We start from the raw sequence: 12,143 nt of genomic DNA, 5'->3' as shown, positions 1-12,143 counted from the left end.
TATTAAAGTCCTGATTTTTATGTATTACTATATATTTAACTTTGCCTCTTTATATCAGTATTGTTTGTGTGTGTGTGTGTGTGTGTCTATGTGCATTAAGTGATTTTGGCTATGTCACATTGGGGTGAGAATGTAAACCTCTTCAGCAGGACGGCTAGACACTGTGCCACACTGAAACATCACCAGAAACTACAACATTTACATCACAATCTTGGAGACTGATCTTTACTTAAGCTCTTTTTTCTTCATTCTCTGCCTCACTCTATCTGTTTCTATCTGTCTATTCTTAAAGTATATGCACATATATAACTTATAGAGGTAAGTATACAATATATTTCTAACATTCTTTTTTATATATATATAGTCCAGCATTTTTCAACATTGCTCAAGGTTTTCTCCCATTTTATACTTCAGTATCATTATTTCCTCAGACTATTTATAATTATTAACATGGCCATTTCTCTGATGTTAAGAATGCCTAAAAATGTCTGAAATGTGGTGCAGAAGTAAGAGTTTGATTTTATGTTTTCTGCACAATTTCCACATGTCATCACCAATATTCCTATAGCACTAACATGTAGAATTTCCATGAGAGTGCAGATAGCATAAACATTTTATTGCTCTATTTCTCTCTCTGCCACTGTCTATAAAGTGGCCTTTCCGGAGAGACTCAATTATTCTCTGGCCATGAGTAGCCTTTTAATATCACCAGGGTTTTACTTCTGACTAAGGTTTAGTGTCACCTTCAACAGTCAGAAACATGCCTATGATACCAAAGGACTAGCAAGCTGAAGTCCTGTCTAGTCATATTATGTTTTAGATTGGTTGTTAAATAGCTAAGCTTCTATGATAGCTTCTAAGCTTTTGCCATCATAAATCTAAGAAGATTTCTAGAGGTCTCCAGACATACACCTTGAGCCCCTCTGATTGTGGTTTCCTAAGGGCAATTACTTTTAAAGCACCATCAACAGCGTCAGACCATACCAGTTCCCTGTGACACCTGCCTGCTCACACTTACATGTAGAAAAAAAAATCTCTAATGGCAAATGTGACTTTTTGATTATCTGGGCTCAGTTAGGCCATACCCATTTTGTTGCCAGTAAATCTGTGCTAGTGAGTTGTATTGGTAAGGGAAATAAGACAGAATAGAGGAGGTAGGTGGTGAACTTTGTTTCTTGGTGAAAAGAGAACTGTCTGCAACTGTTTATTAGTTTTCACAGTCACTATTGACAGTGTGGATGTGGAGGTGGAGGTGGCACACTGCTCTAAGTACTTGGGGGTCCATATCAAGTTGGACAAAGAGGAAGTATATTAGAGTGGGCAAAGCAGATTCTTTTTTCTTAGAAGACTGCATTCCATTAATGTGGGTATTAACATCATTTACAAGTTCTGTAACATTCTGATGCCCAGTGCAATTTTTTACACTGTGGTGTGGTTGGCCAGTAACATCACTTCAAAAGAGGCCCACCAAATCAACAATCTAATTAAGAAAGCAGGCTCAGTTATGGGAGTCAGTCTCAATCCTCTACACACAGTAGCAAAACGAAGAATTAAAACAAAACTGAGAGCCACTATGAACCATGCTACACATCCCCTCTCTGACACAATAACACTGATGACTTTTAGCCAACAAATTATTCAGCAGTATTGAGAAACACTACTGTGACTCCTTAATACCAACAGAAATAACCTGCGTAATGCCTCACTGTGACTGCTGTCTTGTCATTATGAAAGTCAAAAGTTTTCTCCTTTTTGTAACTCTTTGTGTGTATTTGAGAGGAGTTGTTATAATAGTAAACCTCTGTAAAAGGTAAAATCTATCTATCTATCTATCTATCTATCTATCTATCTATCTATCTATCTATCTATCTATCTATCTATCTATCTATCTATCTATCTATCTATCTATCTACTTTATTAATTCATAAGCAAGAAATTAAACTGCTGATATGAATGATTAAAGCATAAAAAAATAAATTAGACATGACAATTTCTGCCAGAACACAGACACCTAAAGTAACTCAGTACACACGTAGGGCTCTATCTTCTTCACAAGGAGAGTCGAGTTGCCTGCCCTTTATAAAGTCCACTGCTTATGTTGACATGTCATCTTTATTCTAGCCACAAATTAGGTAATCCTTTCCCTATATACATTGTCATTATCATCAGAAATAAGGCCTGTGACCACAGAGAGATATCAGATAGACTTTGAAAATGGCAGGAAGGATATTGTTTTTTTGTTTTTTCTTTCAAATCATATGTGTGTAAGTTGAAGAGTGGAGGTGCAAGAACGAAATACCACAATGAACATCTGAAACTGAATCTGAGGCTTACATGCCATCATACAAGAATAAAATCGTAATCAAATGGATAATCCACTTGACAATTCATCCATCCATCCATCCATTGTCTAACCCGCTGAATCCAAATAGGGTCACGGGGGTCTGCTGGACCCAATCCCAGCCAACACAGGGCACTTGACAATTCAGTTGAGTTTTAATTTGCAGTCTGTGCAGTTTTCATTTGCAGGTCACTTAGGTTTCTTCTAAGTGGATAAGGCTTGGAGGAGCTCAAAAACTTGCAAAATATGATTGTCACTTAGCTCGCAGACATATACTCATCTTGACATAAAGAAAACAGATTTACAGTATATTCTTTACTTAACTGAATATACGTACTAGGTAATTGACTCTGATACAGTGTGTTTTGTTTTTTTTTTGGTGCATTCACATATGATGAAAAAAGCACCTACTGTAAGCGATGGCCATCTCGTTTTGTCTTTCTGTTCATCTGCCCAACTGAAATAACAGGGGGCCTGTTATGTTTAAAATTTTGCACACTTATTCTTTAAGGAAATTTGACAGGATGGTTTGATTTTACTTATGATATCTCAGATACCGCATGCTATACATATTTTTAAAGTTTCAAAATCACCCATAGAAAAGCCTTGTGAAATTTGCAAACTTGTCTGCCTTAAAAGAAAGAAGCATTCTTTGAGACATCAACTTTTTTTAGTTTTACCTTTAGACTATAGCTAGTATTTTCTTTTTTAAAATTAACTCGGTTGATAGCCATTCCTCATGACTAAACAGTGAAACACCTGCAGTTGTTTAAAGGCCAGAAGTCCACATAACCATCATTGTCTAATTATTCCACTGGAGCTTGAAAACCGTGAGGACTGATTGAGGTCATTTATGTTAGTTAGAATTCCTAGAGGGAGCTGGGTGGTCTCATGGTCTTGGAACCACTGCAGATTTTGTTTTTTTCTTCAGCCCCTGGAGTTTTTTGTTTGTGTTTTTTTAATTTTTTCTGTCCTCCCTGGCAATCGGACCTTACTTTATTCTTTGTTAATTAGCATTGCCAAGTTTTTATATATATATATGTTTTCTTTCTTCATCTTGTAAAGCACTTTGAGCTGCATTATTTGTGTGAAGATGGGCTATATAAATAAATGTTGTTGTTGTTGTTTATGATTTAGCAAGTACACCTCTCTGCAGAACATTGGGATGGGGTGGGATCAGATGTAGGCAGGAATGGATGGTTAAGTATTACCATATAAAAAAGGTGCAAAATTAGATTTGTATTTCATTTCACTACTAATAATGTTCTTTATTCAACACAGTAGTAATCATATTGCTTATTTATTAATTTCTGTGTAAGGCCTCATTATATGCTAGAAGTCTGGCTTCAGGCTTTCCCTATCACACATTCATCTGTGCAGCTGCTCAGCATCAAGCACAGTCCTCAGTAACAACATCTCACTTCTCCTGCTTGTTGAAATGAAAGTGAGTAAGTGACATGATGTCCATGTCCATAAAAGTAAGAAATAAAAGCAACTCAACGTATGTGGAAATGAATGATGGATCGCTCAGTGACACTTTATGCTACAGTGACAAAATGTATGCTTAGTATTTCTGTTACACTAAAACCAACTTCATGGCTGCATTATCTAAAAATCATGATTCAATATTTCTCTGGCACTATAATTAATCGGCAAAGCTCAACAATGATCAGCTATCAACCATGTGCAGCCAAATATTTTAGCTTGATGTTTCAGCACATATTTTACTGATCTATTAGATACTTCTTTGAAAAATGTAATGTTTAAGATATTTGAAGTACAATTAGCCACACAGATTTTACACCCAACAACAACTAAACATAGCACACTCATCTTTTCAGCACCTAGCTTGGAATCTGCTGTCTACAAAATCAATTTTAAATAACATGATATTGTAAAATAGTATTAAAAATCATATTTTATGTACACTATTAATGCACATACTTACATTCTGTTGTCACTTTTATACGAGTTAGTGTTACAAAATATAGGTAATAAACAAAATTATGATAACAGACTTTTGGTAAAAAGTACTAGAAAATTGTAAAATGCTCCAACTTTTAAACCAGATAACCAAATTTATGAATGCACCTCAATGTTATGCTATGTGGACATTTTCTTACTTGTTATCATTTAACATAACATAGCATTACCAAATATTGCTTAATTCAGTTCAGGATCATGGTGAGCCTAGAGACTGTCCTGGCAGTACTGGCAAGAAACTGCCTTGGGTGGCTTACCAATTCATCATAGGACCCATTAACACACACATAGTCTAATATGGAACTGCCAGTTCACATAAACTGCATGTCTTTGAGGTTGTGGAAGGAAACCTCAGTATCTGAGTGGAAGCCATTAAAGAACATGAATATAACATGCAAACTCTGCAGGAACAAACCCAGCATGCTGGATTTGTGAGACGTGTCATTACACTGCCAGCAGGCCCCATATTTGAAATAACGTCAGGTATTGCTGGTAGATCACTAATGAATGGATGGATACTGCAGGAAAAAAATGACACACATTTTCACAACCTATTATAAATATGGAAGTTAAATTGAAAAATACATTTAATAACAATAACAACAATAATTATAATATTAATAATAAACATAGCAGAAGATATACCAATCCAGTAATTTAAATTAAGCGTTGCAACAACAAGGAAAGTGCTTTTCATATTCCTCTAATCAGGCTTCTTACAAATTAATGTATTTACTGAGACTCTGCTGCTCCCTCTGCTGTTTTATTTTTATAATTCAAGCAATAGAGTTGCTTTTATTAAGATAAGAGTGCAAAGGTATTGCACTTTTATTACCATAAATTGAAAATATTAAAAATAATTGCTTGTCATCTGTTACATTTTCCTATACATGTATTATTTATTTTAAACTTACTTTAGTGTATATCTAAAAAGTAACTATGAAAAGGAACTGGTTTTTCTTCATACTGGATTCATTCTGATGAGATAAAAGGCTTTGAAAAAAGAGAAATATTTGCCTTTTTTCATATTTCATTTTTATTTCTCTTGCAAAAAAAAAAAAAAGTCCCAAGGTCTGCAATTTTTTTTCCATCACACCACATATTTAATTTACATTTACTTTTGTGTGACTATTTTTAAACTTTCCACATTTGATTTCCTTATACTTTGCTGTCTTTGCAACACAATATTTTTGAGTATGGATTTTAATATTTTATTCACTGTAGAATATCTATTTAATTTTGCATACCAAGATGACTGTCATTTGCTCTGTGCTCCTGTGATAGGCTCTGTCTCTGAATTGAATTAGGCAGGTTTGAAAAAGTCATTTCAAATTATGTTACTGTGGTACAGTTCATATGAAAAATCTCCTTTTAGGGATTCTATTGTAACATTGCACGGTGCCGGCCATGGATTCTTGTTCTATACATTGTTCTTTTCAGGTATTTTTCTGTCCTTAGAAGGACAGTTGGTTTTAACAACACCAGAATGATGACTCTGTGACTGCGACAGGTTTGTTCTTCTTGTATGCTTTCCTGCAGTTGGCACTGAAGCTACTCTTTTGAATAATAAGGCACTTTCCCACTGCACAGACTTTTTAGAAATGCAGGAATATTGTAGCATTCTCGCTGGAGGAACCTGGTACTTTTTTACCTCTTACTCCAGGGTGTGTAATTTTCGTTTACCCTGTAATTATCATGGGTAGGGATCAGATAAAGAATTGTGCTGACTGATTCTGTAAGTAGTTTGGACTTTTGAGAAATATCAGTGATGATGGAGCGTGGAATTTGGCATTGCATCACTCTTCATAGCCGCCTCCCTGGTGCGCCATGCCATGCACTGCATCAATGCAATAATTTCCCCCATGAACTCACTATTCCATTGTACTTGGAGCTCCAGATAGCACCAAGGCACCACTCCTCTTTGCATGTAACATATTTCACATAAAGGTTACAGTTACTGTGTTGCGGTGCCAAGGTAACACACAAGGTGGACAGGGACCACTAGTGGCCCAGGGCGTACATCAAACAGGAACTCATTGGCTTCTGAAAACATGTGATGGGAAAGCATCTATAGAGTGCCAGCTCATAGTGCTGATTTGGTGAAGGCTTTCCTAGGTTGATTCCACTTGTCAGGGACTTATATGCATAAATTATAATAAGTTTTTCACTTTCATTCTTCTTCTTTTTTTTAATCTTTTCACCCTAATGAAGTCTGTTTCTGATTGTTTGGTCAGAGATAGCTCTGGCAGTGCTCATCCTGTTCCTCCTTGCCCAAAGGAGCAGATACCGATCCTGCTGAAGGGGTTAAGGACCTTCCACGGCCTTGTCCTGCTCTACTAGAGTAACTGCCTGTCTCTGAAATCTCCTCCATGCCCTTGAGACTGTGCTGGGAAACACAGCAAACCTTCTGGCAATGGTACGTATTGGTGTGCCATCCTGGAGAAGGTGGACTACCTATGCAACCTCTGTAGGGTCCAGGTATCGCCTCATGCTCCCAGTAGTGACACTGACCATAGCTAAATGTAAAACTAGTGAAAAAACAATCAGAAAAGATGAGGAGGAAAAAATATCTGTGGCCTCCACCTGTTAAACCATTCCTGCTTTGGGAGTCATCTCATTGTTGCCCCTCTAGTGAACCTGTTGTTAATTTCATTAACACCACAGCAGCTAAAACTGATTAACAACCCCCTCTGCTACTTAAATGACCAGATCAATAGCCCAGAAGTTACAATGACTTGATGCTATACTCTCATTAAAAAATGTTCCTTTAATTTTTTTGATATACTGTATACAGCATTATACAGAAAAAAGTATTGGGACACACTTCTTAATAATTGAATTCAGGTTTATCAATCAGACCCATTGACACAGGTGTATAAAATCAAGTACTTAGCCATGTAGTCTCCATTTACAAACATTTGTGAAACAGAATGGGTTGTTCTGAAGAGCTCAGTGACTTCAAGCACGGTACTGTGATAGGATGCCACCTTTTCAATAAGACAGTTCATGAAATTTCATTCCTGCTGGATATATATTCTACGGTCAGCTGTTTCCACGGAAAGTCACAGAGTGGGGCCAACAACTGCTAAGGTGCATGGTTCATAAAAGTCACCAACTCTCTGCTGATTCCATAACTGAAGAGTTCCAAGCTTCAACTAGCAATAATGTAAGTACAAAAACTGTGCGGCAGGAGCTTCATTAAATAGCTTTCCATGGCTGAGCAGCTGCATGTAAGCCTCACATCACCAAATCCAATGCTATTCATCAGATAGAGTGGTCTAAAACACACCACTGGACTGTGAAGCAGTGGAAATGTGTTCTATGGAGTGATGAATTATGCTTCTCTGTTTGGCAGTCAGACGTGCCAGGAGAACACTGCCTGATTGCATTGTGCCAACTGTGAAGTTCGGTGGAGGAGGGATAATGGTGTGTGGCTGTTTTTCACAGTTTGGGCTAGGCCCTTTACTTCCGGTGAAGTGCAATCTTAATGCTTCAGCATACCAAGACATTTTGGACAACGCTATGCGTCCAACTTTGTGGACACAGTTTGGGGAAGGCCATTTTCTCTTCCAGCATGTCTGTGCCCCAGTGCACAATGCAAGGTCCATAAAGATATGGTTGGATGAGTTTGGTGTGAAAGAACTTGACTGGCCCTCACTGAGCCCTGACCTTAACCCCATTGAACATCATTGGAATGAACATCACTGGCAGTCAGGCCTTTTCGTTCAGTATCAGTGCTGACCTCATAAATGCTCTACAGAATGAATAGGCACAAATTCCCATAGAAACACTCCAGAATCTTGAGGAAAGACTTCCAAGAAGAGTGGAAGCTGTTATAGCTGCAAAGGTGGACCAACTCCATATTAAAGTATATGTATTTGAATGCAATGTCATTAAAGTCCATGTTCGTGTAATGGTCAGGTGTCCCAATACTTTTGTCCATATAGTATATATATATAAAGTAAAATTGAGGGGCAATACCAAGAGTGCCAAACAACTGGCTGAATCTTGGCTATCTAATGAAAATGCCACTATCAGACACTTGGACTTAAACCCAGAATATGCAGGCTTTAAAAGAAGAACATCCAAATAATGAAAAAGACTTTATGACCAACACCTTCAGAACTCCACTCCCCCTTACGACACCCCCTCCCCCCCTTTACTTGCTCTATATTGCCTTTGATTTCTGTATATCTAATCATTTCCTCTGATGATGACACATGGTTGGATGTCGAAAGCTTTGGAATAAAAAATCATTTTAAGATGGATGACTCATTTTCTCCCTTTGTGGACCTCTAGCTACAAATATGCAAAATATACACAGACTTTTGCTTCCATATATATACAGGGTGAGTCAAAATTATGTTAACACTAATGGTACTGCTATGTATATACTTATATACAATTTTTGTGGACAATTTATGTGCCATATATGTTACATGTGTTGAACATGATGGCGAACAGGTTGAGACATTCCTGTAAATCATCTTGCACATATGAAGTATGTTTTGTGAATAAATTGTTTCTGCCATTCAAATGTTAACATAATTTTGACTTACCCTGTATATGGAATAACAATCTCTAAACTGCAAAAAAAAAAGAAAAAAAATGTACTCAACGGTCCATGGTTTCTTATACATTGTATGTCATGATTCGCAATGGGACAGTGCTCCATCCTGCAGCTTGCGCTGGCCTCAGAAGCTGTCTTCTTCTGGAATGCCCATTCGTTATGGCAGTTGGACTGGAATGTGTGGGGTTAGGATGACCTTACTTGTGAGGTAAAAAGACAAAGAGGTCAAAATTAGTGGTCACTCCCCCTCTTGTCTCGGCAGGTTATTACATACCTTTACCAAACCTGGAGAGGAGCCCTCTGAAATACATACATGGCTATATATACATGCATATATCAATATATACTGTATGTATGTATGTATGTATGTATGTATGTATGTATGTATGTATGTATGTATCTATCTATCTATCTATCTATCTATCTATCTATCTATCTATCTATCTATCTATCTATCTATCTATAATGACCTTAAAGTACTTCAAACTGGAATGTTTTTCACTGCTTGCACTCTCATACTTTATTTTAAGTTTAAGAGAAAAACAGGAAAGGCAAGAAAAACACAAAGGAAGCAGAAGTAACACAGTAACAGGGCAGAACTTGAAAGTGGCACCACATAGCAAAGACAGCACTCTCTCAGAAGGCAGGGACCTCATAGAATTCAATCTTCTTGTCTGCAGAATTAAAATTGGGGTTCTTTGGCATCTGGCATCTCACACAACCTGCTGAGTCTTGAAAGAGACAGGCTTATAAAGACAAGTACTCTTGTGAGTACAGCGATAAAACAATTTCATGATCAAAAGAACAACTTTTCAAGTTTTTCTTTTTCCTTGTGCTAAATTAGAGATTAAGTAGCTGAATAATTCTAGCACCTTCCAGCTTTTTATAACTAACCATTACTTTTAACTGAGTTTTCTATCAGCTCCTGTCCCAATTGAGGTTAAGAACCACATAGCTGTGTTAGTAGAAGATGTGTAGATAGAGCCACTAAGAACCACTGTATAGCAAAAAAATTAAGAAATTGTTCTGAATAAAAAGATGTAAGTAGGGAATGCTTTTTGCATGCATTCTGTGTTTATGTCCAGCAGCCCTTTTTCTCAGTTATTTTATTTTAGTGTTTTTATTGCATTACACTGTCAGCTGAATAGCCTTCATTGTTTTCATTGACAGTTAATTGGTGAAGTAAAATGTGTTTTTATACCATTCGGTTGTCTTTTTGTCTTGTTTAGATTATGGAAGGACATTTTTTTTTTAACTGTTGCTGCCACATCTCCCAGATATAGCAGCTTCGCCTTAGTTACTGTGAAGTTTCTACATTCTCCCTACATCCGATAGTATTTTCAATCGATATGCTAACTTTCTCACTCATCCAGAAGACATTCATGCCAAACTATTTGGCAACTCTAAATTGGCCTGATATTAGTTTCCAGTTGTTTATGAGTGTGTCCTGTAACTGACTACTGACGTGTCCTATCTTAATAAGCTGGTTAAGTTTGCAAATGGTACCAAAATGGTGGAAGGTTAGGTAATGAAGAATGAGCCAAATCACTACAGAAAAGCCTGGTTAGAATACAGGCACATGAAATTTAATGTAAATAAACATAAGGTTTTGCATATCGGAAGTGGGAATGTTAGATTTGAATACACAATAACAGGTCTGAAACATGATAGTACACCTTACATTAGGTCATGTGAATCATAGTGGACTCATGACTATCTGCTGTATATCAAGACATTGTAAAAAAACAATCAAGAAAGCTAATAGAATGTTAGGTTATATAACGCAACGTGTGAAGTACAAGTAAAGGATGGTTATGCTTAAAGTATATAAAACACCAGTGAGGCCTGATCTGGAGATCTGTGTTCAGTTTTGGTCGCCATATTTCAAAAAAGACATAGTAGCACTAGAGAAACTCCAGAGAAGAGAAACAAGGCTGATATCCTGAACTGAGAGGTATGTGTTATGAGGGGAGAGTGAAGGATCTGAAGTTTCTCATTTTAAGCTTTTTTTAAGCAAATTAAGATTAAGGGTTGACATGATTGGCGTGTTTGAAGTTATGACAGGAATTAGTACAGTGGATGCCATCTGTTACTTTAAATCAATTCTGCAATAAGAGCACAGAGACATGCATGTGAAAATGTTAGAACATTTTTATACAAACAGGGAACCATAGACACATGGAATAAATTGCCAAATATTGTGGTGGAGAGGAGGACATTCAGCTCCTTCACCTGATTTTATTTTGGACAATCTTGATGAATAGAATTAACAAGCTTGTTGGAGTCAATGGCCTGTTCTAATCAAAACTGCTTTTATGTTCCAGTGTTCTTAAGTCTAGTGTTGCCTGAGTATGCTGTAGCTGTGAGCATTTCGATCATAGAAATAATAACTGTAAAAGTGATAACATTTGTTTACTGTAACACAATATATTTAGATGTACTGAAATATATTGAGTGAATTTATTGAAACTAAAAAGCTCTTTTCTATTTTTCAGGATGTCGCAATGAGCTCTTCAGTTAAATCTCCATCAGATAAATTAAGCTCAAACCACCAAACAGGTGCTGTTCAAATGAGAATTAAGAATATAACAGCAAATTATGATCGATTGAGCCAAACAAAATCGATGGTTCTTGTTGATCCAGAACAGTCATTAAGACCAGTAAGTACCACTATAGCTTCATATGTGCTGTGATGGATAAAATGTTTTTTACTTCAACACTTTTAAAGATAAAATACAATGATTAGATTTTTTTCTAATGGTTGCATTCAAGTTATACCATTTTACATTCATTATTTCCCAGTTCCGTTTCTTCCTCTGTAACTGTCTGAAGATGCCAGAACCTTTGACTCTTTAAGGTTTAAGATAGGTCATTTGTAGTTGCTGAATATTCAATATTAGTTATTTACATTATTCACCATTTCTGCGTTTGCTGGCTCCACGTGCATAAATCACATGGTTCACAATTCTACTTGAAATATGTGCACTGCTGAAGTTGGGGCTTTACAAAAATTGGCATATTAAAAGAAGATTTTGGCTTGTACATTTGGTGTTTAGTTTGCGTACATGTTACATAAACTTTGCATCTATAAGAATTATGCCAGAGGTTTAGAATGAGACTCGATTCCTTCTTGTGATGTAGAAAAACTTATGACACTGATCGTTTGGCCTCTAACTCCGACCCATCAATTGTTTGGTATTTTTGTAGGTCTGTTTGCCTTTAGGTACCTTAGAGTTCCAATAGTGCCTT

General features: G+C 36.6%; 1 protein-coding gene across 1 annotated transcript in view; it reads left to right on the top strand.

The window, feature by feature from the left end:
- Positions 1–12,143, top strand: part of arhgap15 (Rho GTPase activating protein 15) — a 657,673-nt gene that overhangs the window by 18,462 nt on the left and 627,068 nt on the right. Inside the window, exon 3 of the mRNA XM_039755090.1 lies at positions 11,390–11,554. Within this exon, the coding sequence (XP_039611024.1) occupies positions 11,390–11,554 (165 nt within the window). The remainder of the gene's footprint in view (positions 1–11,389; positions 11,555–12,143) is intronic.

Source organism: Polypterus senegalus, chromosome 6, assembly GCF_016835505.1.
Source record: "Polypterus senegalus isolate Bchr_013 chromosome 6, ASM1683550v1, whole genome shotgun sequence".
NCBI lineage: Eukaryota > Metazoa > Chordata > Cladistia > Polypteriformes > Polypteridae > Polypterus > Polypterus senegalus.
The sequence above is the reverse complement of the archived record's forward strand: the minus strand, read 5'-3'. Positions and strand labels throughout refer to the sequence as shown.